The sequence below is a fragment of the Sinohyriopsis cumingii genome, chromosome 16 (genome assembly GCF_028554795.1).
Source record: "Sinohyriopsis cumingii isolate HCF-2022 chromosome 16, ASM2855479v2, whole genome shotgun sequence".
Lineage (NCBI taxonomy): Eukaryota > Metazoa > Mollusca > Bivalvia > Unionida > Unionidae > Sinohyriopsis > Sinohyriopsis cumingii.
Genome location: NC_142976.1, coordinates 86,313,388 through 86,331,415, shown reverse-complemented (window position 1 = coordinate 86,331,415; position 18,028 = coordinate 86,313,388). Strand labels below are relative to the sequence as shown.

At 37.7% G+C, this 18,028-nt stretch overlaps 1 protein-coding gene across 1 annotated transcript in view; it reads left to right on the top strand.

The window, feature by feature from the left end:
- LOC149780950 (exosome complex component RRP42-like) overlaps positions 1 to 18,028 on the top strand; it is a 55,488-nt gene that overhangs the window by 33,423 nt on the left and 4,037 nt on the right. Inside the window, exons 5-7 of the mRNA XM_089938050.1 lie at positions 10,289 to 10,359; positions 13,614 to 13,734; positions 17,552 to 17,610. Coding sequence (XP_089794176.1) covers positions 10,289 to 10,359; positions 13,614 to 13,734; positions 17,552 to 17,610 — 251 coding nt within the window. The remainder of the gene's footprint in view (positions 1 to 10,288; positions 10,360 to 13,613; positions 13,735 to 17,551; positions 17,611 to 18,028) is intronic.

Genomic DNA, 18,028 nt, shown 5'->3' with positions numbered 1-18,028 from the left:
AATTATCTGATGGTCTCGACAGTGAAAAAATATTATCCGATTATGAGATTATTAACGAACAGTCGAAACGGGGGCGTTTTACCCTGGCCCGCGAGTATTTTTTTATAAAACGATTACAACATACGATTAATGAGAACCTGTACCACAATGACGCAAATGCATTCATTGGACTATTTACTGCCGTTGAAATAATACGAAAAAAACTCGGACGTGTTTATGAACGACGCCGGGAGATTTCTAGTAAGATCAAAAACATTAGAAGGATTATAGACGAAAACTCCGTGGAGCCCCCGATGGTACACTCGGCGGAAAATTAGAAAATTGCGGATCAATTTACAATAATGGTAGGTGAATCACTTACTACTCGGCTAGCCAGAGAGCGGCTAGCAGCGCTTAGAAAGTTTATACCGTTACGAGACAGAGTGAGAGAGAAACTTCAAACGCGACAACAAATGCAAACTGATTTTGCTGTTGGAAGTGAACAGTTATTTGCCCCGGTAACTAAAGCGACTAAGGATGTTACGGCGGCAACTGTACCCGTTCTTGGTGCGCTTGAAAAGATAGCGGCTCAGACCGAACAAACAAAAAGGTCTTTAGAAACACTTCCTGCAAAAATAGCGGCTGCTACAACACGGAGGCCGCCACCACTCGCTATAACCGAACCACAAGAACCCTATGTTACAATGGCCGACGAAGAAGAACTAGGCGCTACTGCGAAAGAACCAGAAGAAGAAATACCAGAAGAAGAAATACCAGAAGAAGAAATACCGGAAGAAAAAGAGGGGAATATACCCCGTATTGTACTCAAGAAGAGCACAATAGATGAAATTAGAGGCTTCAGCAACAGGGAAGAATTAATTAATTTTACTGCCAACAATTTTGCTAAGAACATACGAGATAAGAAGCATATCAATAGCGGTTACGAGAAAAATATAAAGTCGTTAAAGGACTGGGCAAGAATAGTGTATTTAGCGAGTAAACATAAAGATGCATTACCACATCGTAGTAAATCCGATTACGACGCATTCCACAAGGAAGTTAAGAGTATAACACCAAAAAAAGGAAAAGGATACTCTGTTGGTAAAGAATCCTACGGCGTTACCTGTCCTAATAGTGTTCTCAGTGATATATCACGGCTGGAAGTACTAATCGGAGGAAAACGAGCCGGAAATAACTCTCCGGAAATAATCAATGAGGCCGCTGATATTTGCAAGCGGTTATTTGCAGGCGGTATTATGGACATTAATGCATATCGAACGCTCATAGACGAACTCGTGGATGATTAATTGGAAAACTGGTGTTTTTAATAAGGATGATCATACACTACAACCACGATAAACCAGTACTCGTCTACGTGGTAAACTCACGATTGCCTGTTTACCGCGCGTACTATGGAGATGGTCTCGGTAGCACCATTGCGGGGTTATTTACAAGAATGGCTCCAAAAGTAGCGCCGTTAGCCAAACAATTAGGAATGAAGGCTATTGATGTTATTCGTGATAAGGGTATTAGTGCCATTGGAGATGTTGCCGGAAGGGCGTTTTCTGCCGCACGAGACAAACTAATGTCATTGGTGAAATCCAGGAGAAAAAAACAGAAACCACCGGTAATGCCATCAACGACAGTGATGCCTGCAAATGTCAGTAAAGTAATAAATAACGCCGTGGAAGAAAAATTAGAGTCATTGGCGACGACTCCGTCGTTGGCGACTTCGCCATCCGCCGATGCGGCAACCAACGCGCTCATGAACGCGATAGCGGGAAGTGGTTTAAATTCAAAGAATTTACGACGAAAAAATCGCAATTGAAAACATCAACATGATAAATAATAAAATGTTTGCGCGAACCGCTGATCCCGCGTTTGATATGGATGCCCCAGTGCGCAGGGATGATTCTGTCCGTGATTATCAATATTATTCTTATTATGCAGCGCAACCTGACCTACGATCGCGAATTGAACTTCAAGTCCAAGATACCAGTAAATACTTTCTGCCGTGTGAAGCGTTTATCGAAATCGAGGGAGAACTCGTGACAAATACCGCCGATAATGCACCATACCCAAATGACCATCGTGTTCGAGTTGGCTTCGTCAACAACGGTATCATGGCGTTATTTGAGAGCGCCAGATATCTTATTGACGGGCGAGAAATTGAATCAATAGAACGCGAGGTTGATGTTGCAACAACGATAATTGGGTTGGCGAGATACTCGGATGATTATACAAGATCGGCGGGCCCATCTATGATGTTTGCGAAGGACACCACCAATAACGCTGACCATATTCAGTACATCAACGTGCTGGTGGAAAAAGATACCGCAGTTGACCAGGTTGAAGCAACCAATCCAGATCGCAGAGCAAAACCAGGCGCTAATTTCAATATTATAAAAAGCACCAACAATGATTACAATCTAGGATTCGCAGCACGAGTAGGAATGTTGCAAGGACCACGCCGACAGTTTTCATGCGCGATTCCACTCCATCACATATTTGGATTCTGCAGAAATGTTAGAAAAGTCATCTATGGGGCTAAGCATACAATCGCGCTGACGCGAAGGGGCGATGATAACAATGCAATATGGCATGCTGCTGGCGTCGCTGCCGGTAAAGTCATTTTAACTAAAATGGCATTGTGGATGCCGGTGCTGACTCCATCAGTTACCACGGAAGCACGATTGTTAGCATTTATGGAACAGGGAGGGAAATCGTTGTTGAGTTGGCTAGCGGTAACAACTGATGCTAAAGAGGATAACGTCGCCGATACGTTTACATGGCACCTGGCGTCAAAACAGGGTGTTTCAGCCCCGCGTCATATATTCATAGCGCTACAGAATAGGGAACGATTGAGCAGTCAAGAACACAGCCATATGATATTTGATCAATTAGGAGTCAGGGATGTTTCGCTGAGAATAAACGGACAACAGGAACCATCCGAGGATATACAGCTTAATTACGGCGATAACCATATCGCACGTGTGTATCATCGATTGCTGTCGTATATGGGTCGTGATCAAAACGTCGACACTGGTTTGCAAATATCACAACTTGATTTTAAAAACCTGTATCCGGTTTATTATTTTTCGCTGGAACATCTTGATTTAACGAGACAATCCGTCGTTGATATACACTTCTGAGCTCGTATAGCCCCGGGTGGTGTTAATTATAGAGCGGTTGCTGTCATTCTCAGCGATAAATCAATGCTGCTAGAAGGTGTTGGTGGACGAATGAGAATCATTGATGCACCAGTGGAAAACATGTAATTGAAAGCACAAACGCGTTTACAATAAAATGTCGTATAGTGTAGTCAGTGTAGAGTTGACTAATGGTCAAGTCAAGAAATTACGATCAAAGTCGGCTAAACAATGCGGAACCACAATAACGCTGAAGCCGTCACAGATGGCAGGTGGTAATCATAAGATATCGTTGACGGCGCGTCAAATAAAACATTTCAATGATGCGATGAAGAATAAAAAGGGTGTTCAAATAGATTTTTCAGCCGCAGCAATTAAAAACATGGAAAGGACCGGTGGGATATTTCCGCTGTTAGCTGCGATTCCGGCATTAATTGCCGCGGCCGCACCAGCAGTGGCTAAGGCGGCGGCGTTAGGAGCCGTTGGTACCGCGGCGGGGATGGCATTGAAGAAGGCAACCGGGAAAGGTTACAAAAAAAAACGACCCGTGGCCGGAAAGGGTCTAAGACTACCGGGAACCCCGTATTCATGGTATTCGGGAAAGGGTCTAAGACTACCGGGAACCGTTTATTAACTCCCATGTCTAATTTTGATTTAATAGACGCCGCAAACGCGTTAGCGATAAAAAACTTCAGAGGTGTTTTTATGAGGGATCAATTACCGGCGGCCCCAAGGAATACTGAAACAGGCATAATTAACCTCGATGGGTCCTCCGGAGCGGGAACTCATTGGGTTGCGTACGCGATTGATCCGCGTGCAATCGTCTATTTTGATTCATACGGGTTAGCCCCGCCGAAAGAGTTCATGCGGTATGTCCGGGCGTGTTCAGCCCGGGCGTGTTCAGCCCGGGTTTTTTATTCCACGCTGCCAACACAGCGATTAAGTGACCCACCGATATGTGGCCGTGAGGTATTGAACGTACTCGCGGCGATTTCATCATCGCGGAAACCACCTCATATGGTTGTAAACGAATACACTAGTGGGGTTGTAGAAGCTCAACGGATTTTAGAGAATAACATTTACAATAATAATGATTGATATTTGGGGACGACCGGTTTCGGCGCTGAAAGAATCCACGGAAACGGCCGCCGCCGACATAAAAAAACTAATTGAGGATGAAATCGCTGATATGTTGAATCTAACAAGTGTTGACCCGGGCGAAATAGTTGTATTTCAAGACCGCCAGGGTAAATTGAAATCCGGTAATGTGTCACTGAATGACGTTTTAATACGACAGCGTAATGCCGCCGAGGACACTATCGCGCTGTATACCAGCGACGGACGACTCAAACCGGGTGAAGATATATCGATAATAAATGGAAAAATAAGTACACTTGGCGACAATTATATAACCATGTCGGATTCGTTAAAAAATTTGTATAATAAATTTAACATACAAGCAATTCAGTTCGAGGGGGTACAAGTATCTGTCGCCGGTATGCAATTCATTATCAATAGTTTTTTTGGAACCGCGATGATAGCCGAACCAAATCTTAAAACAATAAGAGATGCTATTTTGGAGTTTACGGCGATGTCGGCCAATTTACCCCCGTTGCGAAAAAATGTTAACAGGATCGATGACAACTTTGATAAATTCTTTGGTAAAAAAAATACCAAGCCGGATGAGATTACAATAACTATAAATGATATCACTGCGTATGGACAGGAAATAAAAACAATCAAAACTGATGTTGCAACAAACAAAAAGAGTGTAGACGCGCATGAACGGGAAATAGAAATAATCGGCGCTAATGTTGCAACGATCATAAATAATGTAGACTCGCATGGACGGAAAATAGAAACAATCAAAACTGATGTTACAACGATCATAAATAATATGGACACGCATACACAGGAAATAGGAACAATCAAAACTGATATTGAAGCGAATAAAAAAAATATAGACGCGTATTGGCGGGGAATAGGATTAATCAAAACTGATGTTGCAGCGAACAAAAAAGGTATAGACGTTCATACATATGAAATAGGAACAATCAAACTTGATGTTGCAGCAAACAAAAAAAGTATGACCGAGAATACACGGGAAATAGAAACAATCAAAACTAATGTTGTAACGATCATAAATAATGTAGACGCGCATTGGCGGGAAGTAGGAATAATCAGAACTGATGTTGAAACGATTAAAGACGGACTACCGAGAGTAGCAGAGCAATTCGAAAAAATAAAAACCCCTCATGAGAACATCATCAACACAGTATACACAATTCGGCATGGATCATTCGATTGGACTCCTACACAGAATACAGTAAATATCACCGCAACTGTTAAGGGTATTTATCGACTGACACTGGTTTCAATGATGCAGTTTAATATATTATCGTCGAGTTCATCCGGGTTTAACAATACAATATCAACAATTATAGACAAGAACGCAACTGAACAGTTTACAATTTATGCCGTTGATGGAAATCTAGCCCGGGCAAACATTACATGGTATGTGGAATTTGCAGCGAATCTAAGTAATTAAAAACACTAGCTCTTTTAAAATAAAAATGACCACCAAGGAAGTTGAATCAGAGGTATCACCGACGTCACATCAATATCGATTCGATACCGCAAAAGAATTTTCCGCGAACTTGAAAACGCTTTCCGAACAATACCGTGTAAAAATAAAAAAATACCGTCGTAAAATAACCGCCATCGACGCGGTCGTGTACTCGGTGTCGGGTATAGTAGCTGGCGCCGGTGTTATTTTATCCACGGTGACCACGATAACCCCGATCGCTGTTCCAATCGCTGTCTCCGCAATGACAACAGTTGCTGGAGTTGCCAACGCAATCACTAGGAAGATATCATCGTGTTTTCAGAAAAAACTCAACGAGTATACAGTAAAACATCAAATAGTATCCGACGCATACTCGAAATTATCCGGGTTGATCTCGTTATCGATTGATAATTTGTTCGTATCCGATGTTGAATTCTCCACGATGGTCCAGTTATATAGCTCCGCGATGTCAAAAATCGAGGATTTTCAACTGGAAGCCGAAACCACCTGGTTGTTAAAATTAGACACTAAAGACAACGAATAATAATAATGTCGCTGAACCCCGAAGGGTCTCAATTACTTCAGCGGATCGCGGAGAACACCACTCCGGTACAAACAAGTATGATATCGATAACATCAACGAAACCCGAATTCAGTGTGAACTTCCCATCACCGGTTCCAGTAAAGGAAATAGCGCTGGCAAAATTGCGAGTATATCACAGTTGGCCTAATATCCGAGCGGACGCATTTAACGGACAACAACCTAATAACTCGCTGGTTTTTGCACGGACAAATAAACCCGATGGGACCCCAAACTGGGAGGAGGTTACAATACCAACTGGGTCATACCAAATAGAGCAAATCAATAAAGAATTTCAACGCAGGATAAAATCGATCACAGGAAAGGAATCAAAAATCGCTATTACGGTTCATGAACCGACGTTATCGTCGACGATTGAAATAAGCACACCGGGGTATATGGTTGATATTTATAACAGTTCAATAAGAACCATACTAGGTTGGCCTGAGAATCCACCCGCGGACACCCCCCCATCAACTATCCTCAGACACGATAACGGAGATGGTGGTAGGCATATTGCTCCATACAACGTAAATATTGCATCGGTGATAGCGATTAATCTAGTGTGTGATGTTATCGAAGGGAGTTACCAGGTGGATACCAAGCAATCAAATCAAGCTCAACAGGGGTATATCCTTTATTCGTTTTCACCAACAGCCCCTCCGGGATTTTTAATCGTTGAGAGTCCGATTAATCCGGTCTATATGCGATGCCATGATCGGTTTTTAACGAGAATTAATTTTAGACTTACCGATCAGTCAAATAACCTAATTGATCTACAGGAGGAGGAGTTAGTGATCACTCTGTTTGTAAGATCATTGTAAATAACCACTTAGCAGCAGAGGGGGCGATGACATCGACGCGGTCGTCGATGTGCTTACCGGACGCTGACGACGCTGGGGATCGACGCGCAGAAGGTGTTAATTAAACCAAATGACGACGCGACGATCCCCCAACGACGTCGTCGTTTTTTTTTTACCAGGCGCTGACGACACTAGATCGTTGAGTGCAGAAAGTAATAATTAAGCCAAATAACGATTGGACAAAATGTCCGATTCGCCCCCTCTGCTGCTAATGATAACAACACCAGGTTAGTTCATTTCATTTTATTATCAATTAAGCGTTTTTTTTATTTTATTGTAACATTCAGTGGGAGGGGATTCCAGTAAACACCAGCAAGAGACAGGAGTAATGCTCAAGGACATTTTTAAAATTACCGGTTTTTATGAACCCGGATATCTCGGGACCCAGTTATGTCGACGATTTTTTTACACCCCCGACGTAATCGAGATAACCGGGTTTGACTGTACCTAAATGTACTAAACAAACTAAAAAACAATTACGTTTGTGGAGCTCGCTGTATTTTAGCCTTATCGACAGAGCCCACATAGCTAAAACATACCTTTTTAGTAACATATGGTATGAGTTTAGTGTTATAGACTTTGATATGCAGTACATTAGGAAATTCAAGAAGGTAATATACCAATTCATATGGAATGGGAAAATACACAAACTAAGTAAACAGACACTGCAAAGGGAAAAAAAGAAAGGGGGGCTTAACATCCCTATTCTTGCAATCAAACAAACAACAAACATCATTAACAGAATGCAAAAATTACAACACCTTGACGAAGACCATGGAAAAACATATATGTTTATTTCTTTGGATAAATCTTAAATAATTTCCCAGAAATATATAAAAATAACAAACTAACAAAGAAACTCAAACCCCCAGACATCGCACATAAAATAAAAAAACAATCATAGAATATAGAACTAGCAAAGAAATATGGAGCTTACATGAAGAAAAAACATATGGATGCTTACATAACGTTTATACAAACCAACACAAAACACAAATAGAATATCTACACCCAGACCTAAACTGGAAACGAATCTGGGAGAAATGGGGTAAAGTAAAAAAACACCAACACTCAAACAAGATTATATCTATACCTACACGATGCGTGGTCGACAGGAGAAAAAGCCTTCTTTAGGAAAATCATCCCATCCATACCACCATGTATCTTGGGGCCCCGAATAGCCGAGTGGTCTAAAGCGCTCTTACAGATCACTGCCATCTCACCTCTGTCTGCGTGGGTTTGAATCTCGGATTCGGCCAATGTGGGTATGTGAGAAAGCTTGCCAGGAGCTTCTTGTGTGTCAGTGGTTCTTTGCGGGGTTTTCCCAGGTTCTTCCTCCACCATTAATACTGGCTGTCATGTATAGCCTATCATGTGCTGAAAAATGGCGTTAAACCCCACAACAACAACAACAACAACCATGTATCTTATGCAACACTCAATACGATAGCAAACGACATTTAATTTTATATTGTTCAAATACAAAAACATAAAGGGATGCCATAAAACAGAAAATAAAAAATTAAATAGGGAATTTGCAGACAAAACAATTATTGTACACAGACAACATAGAGGATAAAAACTTACATGATGAGATAATTCAATACATAAATAATATCTTGCAAATTAGAAATGATAAAATATGGACTACCAAACCATCAAAATAACAACCAACATGTACAAAGGACTAATTACTATTACAAAAAAAAAAAAAACCAGAACACAAAGCACATAGCAATTAACTAAACCCCACCAACAACCTATTAAAACAGTAGGCAGAAGGGGTGGCGGGCATAGCTCTATTAAAGAGTTTATCCCAAATGGAAACCACCACCCCATCCTGCGATCACAAACTAACTAAATCAGGATTGTCTACCATTATATAAAAAAAATCACCACCGCAACTAATTATCAACCAATTATGAAATTAAGTAACACAGAAACAGTACACAGAGGAGGCAGTAGTCAAAAACCCTATTAAGGAGTTTATCCCAATGGACCCCCACCCCTGTCTGTGACTGTACTAATTTGAGCAGATCCAATCCCTCCACCTATACATGTACGGTAAACCTGGCCATACTACAAAAACACAACTATTTCATCCTGACTAGCGAATATAGCTATAGGAACATAACAGAAACAGATGTGAGGGATAGAGAATTAACTCTCTTCAAGAGTTTATCCCAAGGGAATCTCAGTCAACACGTCTGTAACTGATACCCCCCACAGAATACAAAATAAACAAAGACCCACCAGAATATGCAACGCTTGCTAAACAGATATGGCCTGCTGGATAAAGTCTACCCCACACACACACACACCATTTGTATCTATAGGAACCTAACAATAAGCAGATAAGTATGCACAACAACAAAGTAAACTGCGTACATGCACACACACACAGAAAAACAACAAAAAATAAAAATAATATAATTTTAATTTTAAGAAACAACAAAAAAAACCCCAGAAATTACAACTAAATATGAATAACCTCCTAAACGAAACATCATATGATGAACCTGTATCCAAACTATCCCATTAAAATCTTTTCTAGCTTATGATGACAGGAATCTTGGAACAATAACTACCAATGATTAATTACACCCCAGCCCAGAAAGCAATCAAACAATTAAGATATCATTAATCTTTCCTGTATATGCACATCACCATGTAAATTATTCGTTAAAGTATAAGATAATTAGGTTAAAAATGTAAGCTATGACGTCATCTTGTTTATGTCATATTGCTTATTTCATTGATCACTTAGAAACAACATATTTAATGACATAGGCAGTGATGTTGAATTCAGTTTGAATTCAGTCTGATGAAGCATTAAAGTGAAACCGGTCACACATTCTACGTGTTGGTGTTGTTTATTTTATCACTTATGAGCCCTATCCAATTGCAAACAACATAGACCTTGTTTGTGCTGCTGATTACTCCCAACAAACTGCATATACCCAGATCTGCCAGTGCATACTGCACCAGCAGATCAGGGTCTATGCAGTTTGCAGTTGGACTTATCAGTGATCATATATGGTATCAGTATGTCCTACTTGGTACAGTCTGTTTCAGCTTGGAGTGTTTCATTGATGGAAATATAAACAGCATTAGTAACCAAACCATATTTTTCATCCATTTCTTCTTTAAGTTACTTGAATGTGGTGGGAACCTATTTGATGCAGCATCAGTTGCTGTGAAAGCAGCTCTCTATAATACATGGTAAGATTTTATGTCAATTAAACCTCGCAGTATTGAGATTGTAAGACTGTTCCTTATTTTAAAATTGTTTTCATTCAGTGCATTTAGGATTGTATTAATTCATTTGCGATTTATTCTGTGCATGCATTTGATAGCAATTGACTTGACACTAACCCAGTCAAACCTGTTCAGAATGAAATTTCAGTTTGTAGAGGTTTTCAGTTTACTGAGGTTGTCTTTTTGACCTAGGTATGAGATGTTCTGACATGCAAGTTAATGTTAAAATGTTTTTATAAAATAACAGTCGTTTTAAAATGTCTGATAATTAGGATTTCATTGCATCTGGGGGTGTTTTTAAGTTGTGTTTTATGTAAGTTCTAATGGCTGTAGGAAGTTGAAAGACCATTGATTAAAGACCATTAACTAGTCATATGTACTTATTAAATTCATTTTGGTAGGATTAATTTTAGTGTAAAATTGACTTTTGGAATTGAAAACTTATTTTGGTTTCAGAGTGGATTGGTTTCAGTTTACTGATATAAAGTTGATTGTAATTGAAGAAAGAAAATGTTTGGACCCAAAAATAAGTGATTGGTTTAATAAGGAGATTTTGGTATTGGTCTGTATTCCGGATTACAAGATTCAGATCAAGATTGGTTAATTGCATCAGCAATGGATTTTAATGGATTAGAAAAATCTTAATAAAGTCCTTTAGTACATGATACAAAATACCACAGTTCATTAAGTTTACACATTTAATTGTAACTCACAGATTGATTTCAGCATTTCAAATAAAAGGCAAATTTGTTCCAAAGTATAAATAATAAAGCTGCAGTCATTTGATTTCCATGGAGTCTTTCAACTATTTTTAGTGATAGCCATGTATGCTGTATTGACATCAAGTGAGGTTGATGTTAATGGATCTCCTGATTAGTGATGCTGCTTTCTCATTACTTGAACTATCTAAACTATTGTTTTGATGTGAAATCATGTTGCTGTGGTCATAAATACCCCATGGTTGCTGCCAGTATGTTTATAATTCTTTTTCACCATTCTGTTTGACTGTTTGCATCTTTGAAAACTGAAATCATTAAAGAGACCTTAAACTTCTGCTAAATATTTAGGAATGGACTAATTCAAAATGAGCCAGATAGAATGTCAAGTATTAAACAACTTTAAACAAGAGGTGTATAGCATTTAGTAAATACTGATGACAACTGAAAGAAATTATTGGTTAAAGAAAGCAGAATTTCAGGTTCATGGTGTCCCTATCTGACCATGTTGTTGTTTTGATGATCATGTACCTTCCCCAAAATATATGAATGACCTGTTTGGTAACAAAGCAGCTTTATGATTTTGGGGTTAAAGGTCATGGTCACTGTGGTGCAAAGATTAACACAGGTTTCTGCATAATATGTTAGACTGCATACCTTGAGTAAAGTGTGTGGAAAGCTTTCAGCAAGGTATGAAAGAAGCCAATTGATTCTGAGGTTAAAAAATATGCAAAGGTCAAGGTTATTTTGGCTCAAAGAAAATTTGCAGAATAACTTTGTCTTGCAGTAGGCTCCTTGAACAAACTTGGTGGGTGGCTTGCATTTAAGGTCATATAAAATGTACATTCTGGAATCTAAAGGTCAGAGGTCATGGTAAGTCTAATTAGAAAATAATGGTTTCTGCACATTGAGTTTTGTTCACGACTTCCCTACTAGTGCTTACACAGGTCTATGAAACACATGGAGGGCATATAATTTGCTGTTCATGGTACTCACGTTTTCTGAGTTTAAAGGTCACATTTAGGTTTGCTGCATGTAGAGTTTTGTGTTAACGTTTTATTTATTGCATTTAGGATAAAAACTGAATTTGTATTTCACTTTTGTGTGTTAAAAAGCATGTCTCTGACTTTCAGAAACTAATTTAACCCAATTTTGTTGATTTCTTTTTGGTGCAATTAATAGGAAAGTGTATGGTTGAAATCTGAATTTAAGGTTTGTTATATGTAGACTGCATGTTAAAGCTTGTTTATAGCTTTGTAATATACAGTATCATCTTCCAATGCAACCACCGAGAGTAAAGACCACTTCCCTATAAAAGTAAGGTTGTTTAGACCCATTAGCCAATTAAATGAATAAAATTACCCTTTGCAATCAGACCACTTCTCAGTTAAGAGTACTTTTTTCCAGCCTGGTTGTGGGGGGGGGGGGTCATGATCAAAAGGTTTTCGTAAGCTTTTGCAGTGATTGTGCATTTAAATTTAAATTCTATGGAATGATAAACATTTTCCAGACCATTTATTATGTGTTTATTCAATTTTTGCTTATTTTTATTACAATATGTAACAAAAAAATATGAAATAACATTTTGCTTTTTGTTTGCTTTATACAATCATAGTTTCCAAATCTTCTTTCTTGTTTATCTTGTTTTCAGATGACACAAACTATTTTCATATTATTCATTAAAAAATGAATGGGGCATTCAGTTTTGACATTGTCTGTCTGTCTGCCTGTCTGTCCACCTGACTGTTAATCTTTTGTTCAGTTTCTTACACCCATTAAAATCTACATCGATGGCTAAGATGTTTATTGCAGAAAAGGAAACTATAGAAAACATGATAATCAATGATCACCTATATCAGCACCAGGAATCAAATTCAGAACAAATGAGTTTCAAGCAAGTGCACAATCCAGAAACATTTGAAACATCAAATCATGTATTCAGTTTTATTTTACTTGTTTACACTATTCCTTTCCTGTAATGAACAATTTTGGGTGTAAATGAATAATTCATTATTAAGAGCCCTTATGTTATAGTTAAATATGTTTTTGCTGTTGCCAAAGTGATTGAGGAAGCTGTGGTTATATCAGTTGGTAGTGTTGGACTTGTAATCCAAGGGTCAGGGCTTCAGTACCCATCCAGGCCAGCCTATATTAACTGCCTTGGTGTGTCATTGAGACAAACAAAACAAACAAATGAAACCAAAGAGGTTGCTCATTATATCAAGGAGTTCATAAAAGCAAGGTTCATTATTTTGAAGGTTTATTGAATTTTGTCATCAGCAGGGATAATTAATGCAGCAATGAATATATTTTGTTTTCTGACAAAATTGAAAATATACCCAACAATTTTTACATATGGTTCAAAAGTAATTGTCAGAGAATTTACAATAAATTGATTTGAGACATATTTTATAATTATGTGATGGTGGTGATCATTTTTTCAATGGGAGAACAGACACAGGTTCAGCCAGATTGCATGATGCAATTACTTTCTTTTTTTAGCATTCCAACTGTTATGGTCAGTCAAGATGAGGGGCATGTGGACATTGAACTGTCTGATGATCCATTTGATGTCCAACATCTAGATGTCACATCTGCTCCTTGTATTGTTACACTTAGCAAGGTAAGTAACAACAGTAAGGTAATGTGCCATGACATCTCTTTTAATGCCAATTCAATAGATCATCTAACTGAAAGTAGCATTTATAAAGGATTTTTGTCCAAAACCAGAAGAGAAAAAAATGGAAGTATTTGAATTGTGATGAATTGTATTTGAGTTCATTGCCTGTATTGTTAACTGAAGAAGAAAATATGCATACACCTTATCTTCTGTAAATCTAATATTTATCTTTTCATCTTCGGACACATTATCTGTATTTTTGGTGCCGAAGTATTTACATGCTTGCAGCATTATTTTTGGCATAGATCAGAAACTTGAAATAGCTGTTATGCTTGAGATTTATGGAGATTTAGGATATTTCCAATTCAGTGACACCAAAAGCTCTTTCATATATGGTAACATGCAATATTGTGATAGTTGATCTCTTTCTTGCAATACATATTTCTCCATTTCTACCCCTCAGAACATTTTTTTTGCAAGTTATTTTCATTTTTATTCTTTTGGTTCCCTTAACATGTAGCATTTTGTTTAATTCAAGGTGAAATCTGCACTGAGTGTTGTAATTTTATTCCCGAGTTTTTTTATAGTGGAATCTTTTACATAATTTTCCTTTTATATTTTGGAGGAAAACAAATGTCAGTTGGAAGGAAACAAAGTTGTCTCACCTGCGAGAACAAATGCTGGTATGGATCAGACATAGTAGTCAGAATGTATGCTTGTACACATCTTCAACCATTATCAAGTTTTCAGAAAGAAAGCAGACAGGAGACACCAGTCATTTTCTAAAAATATTAGAAAAGGATATTTGAAGATCATTAGTGATCCATAGGTCAACATCAGAGATTAATTTTGTTGGGTTCAATGATGAACGATGTCATGGCCTGTGAGAATATACACCTCTCCCTTGATAACTTGCGCACATTGGGGTCCAAAAACATCGACGCACTATAAGTGAGGTGCGAGTTATCGCGGGACCTATAAAAAAAGCCAAAACCAATAAAGGGATCGACGTAAAGGAAAACGGGTGGTGGGTGTGTTGGCAGGTTATAGTATTAAATACTCAATTTATAATTGTGCTGAGATTAACTGTGAATAAATATCTCTTCATAACGGTATACTTTGTTTAGAGCAACATTAGTTTCAGGAAAAATTACAGTATATTGAGGAGATCATCAAAACATTATTCCACATGGTTTCCGTTCACTTAACACATGTACCACTTCACATATTGTGTACTACATCACTAATTTATGTGTTGAATTGGATACATTCTAGTTTAATTGTTTGATCCAAATTCTAAATTTTTTTTTAATACAAAAGATTGACACTCTTTTTGAGAAACATTGTCAAACGAAAGATAGATTTGATTGTGGTAGAAGTAAAATGAAAACAAAAATCACAAGGGTTAATCAGTACCAACATGAATTTAATGGGTCTACAAATTTAAAACAACGTAAATTAGAACACGATAATACTTGCCGTTTGTGACACTTGACAAATGTACAATGCTGTCTGGCATTTCTGCGCACTTAAGGTTTCTGTCTCCAATACTGAAGCAAAATGCATACCGAATTCGACCGATTGACAAAAATAAAATACATCAATGCTAACCATTTGAAAAGAGGCAATTGTCACCAGAATATTCTGTTCAAAATAATACTAATTTTGGACACAGGGGATACCACCCCTGTTTTCCTCTCTCGCGATTTGTTGGCCTATTCTGCGCACAGCACTGAAAAGATGTAATGTTTATCCATCGGACTATAGAAATGAAATACATTACTTTGGACTGTTTCTGTCAGCAGTTCAGTCAAGTAATTAGATTAGCTTTATAGCTAGTTTTACAAAATTCGAGGTAAAATGCCAATAAATGGCAAGTGATATTAAGCAAACTAAACTGATCTTGTAAAAAAGTTAGTAAAGTTCAACATTTTATAAAAAATATAAGCTATTATGTGGAAGAGAAACAACAATGAATAGGATGTAATGTGTTTACATCTTATTGATGGTGAAAAAATTACTAAAGAATTTAGAAACAGACTATATGCTGGGGAATTTCTTGAGAATTTATGTTCTAACGGCATGTTGACACTTTGGGTAGCAGACATTTTGTACTTGTGGGACAACTTGCAAAATTGGAAACTTGGATTAAAATGCAGTATTTTAAGGTAAACCTTTCCCTCTTTTATATAATGTATTTATTTGTATGATTCTAAAGATAATAGTAAATCGGATTTTCTCAGTTACCAGTTCAAGAAGGTCATGGAGTTGGTCTTTATGTTGACATTTAGAAATCACATTTTCACATGCATTTCAAGTCGAAATGCGGGACATTTTTGTTGTTGTTGTAGGGTTTAATGCCATTTTTCAGCACACGATAGGCTATACATGGTGACCAGTATTAATGGTGGAGGAAGAACCCAGGATAGCCCCTGAAAGATCCACCGACCCACGAGAAGCTACTGGCAAGCTTTCTCATATATGCACATTAGCCGAATCTGAGACTCTAACCCAACCAGACAGGTGAGATGGCAGTGATCTGTAACAGAGATCGCCTTAGACCACTTGTGGCCCTGGATATTTTTGTACACTTTATGAAGATCACTTTCCTTACTTAAAGTACGATCATTCTTTCTTGATACAAAATGGATTTTTGAACAAAAATAACATGTGATTCAGTGTTTACAGAAATGATGTATCATTGCACATGTGATTCAGTGTTTACAGAAATGATGTATCATTGCACAGAATTACCCAACGCGCAGAATTAGCTGACATGGTGGTAACTTCACATTTTGAAAAGAAAATCAGTTAATTTTTGTGTATTACTCCTTGATTTCTCTGCCGCCGAGAAAAATCCCGCAGATTTCTCAACTGTATGATCTTTACATAGTCAACATTTTGTGGCTCCAGTCACCATATAAAAATGTGAAACCATTTTCGATTGGTCAAATAAAATGAATTTTGATAACAGTTGTGACCACAAGATCTTATGTTCAGATTTGCATGCCTTTGAATTTTTTTTCTTTTTACCTCCCTTGCTTGATTTGATACAAAAGACGTATTCAAAGTGATAAAACAACTCAGCTCTCATAATTGATTTGTTAATGCAACAAACACTTCCCCAAGTTGTTTATCAAAACAAAGCCGGCATGTAATTAGGTTCTCACAGAAGTTCTCATGGGTTTCGATGTGACAGTCGATTGACTCTTTAAATCTTTTCATAGAACAGAATGTGTTGCAATTATAATGTTTACACTGAAACGGAATTAAAGGATTAGAACGTGACTTTCACGTAGCAAGACATTTAATTAGTGTTTTGTTTTCATTCTCTGTTGTCACCTGTTAGCATTTACCAGAAATTTTCATTGATTTCTATTTCACCAGACTGTTTATTTACAGTGTATTGACAAATATTTATCATAAAAAACTTACATAATATATGATATCTTATTTAGAACGTGTAAATTTCACAATATGGATTCTATCTTTACGGGCATTAATCACCATTTTCGATGATAAAACGAGCCATGTATCAAGGTTTAATTTACCAATTCTTATCGTAATTTTTTCATGTTCAGCATATTTTAAAAATATTTAAAATATATTTTCTTTGGGGAAAAAGCGAGAGCCACGCCGGACACTGCATTATAAGCGGGATCATGAGTTATCCGGGCATGTTATCATGTAAATATTAGGTCATATCAACATTTTCACTTTGTATTAAGTTTGTTTTATTAATCACTCTGAATAGCTTTTGTACCAAATAACACTTGTCCATGTCCACAAGTACATGATCTTAGTTGAATTATAATTTCAGATTGGCCATTCTCATGTTGTTGATGCAAGTCAGAAAGAGGAGGCATGTTGTCTTGCCAGGTGAATTCTTTTTTTATGTTCCTTCATTTATTCTGTTTTTTTATGTGTGTGTGTGTTTGTTTATGTGTGTGTGTTTGTGTTTCTTATTTGCTTGTGTTCTCTTTTTTTTAATACCTCAAAACAGTATTTGGGTCAAAAGTCAGTGAGCAGGTACATTCAAGTACAGCTTTGGCTAACAATTATTCTCTCACATCTTTGTCATTAACTCCTTTCCCAATATACTTCATGTTTGGCCTATAACATCTTTTCACCCCCACTCTAACCCCTCTCTTTTCTCAGCATCTGTTGCTCTTGGGTGCAGCTATGGGCTCAAGAATTGTATTAGGAGTACATTTGAGTTAACGTTTTTCATTAATTATGAGCTTACCCTTTACATCCAACATTGCCATCCACACAGATAAAAGCATGTACATATGTA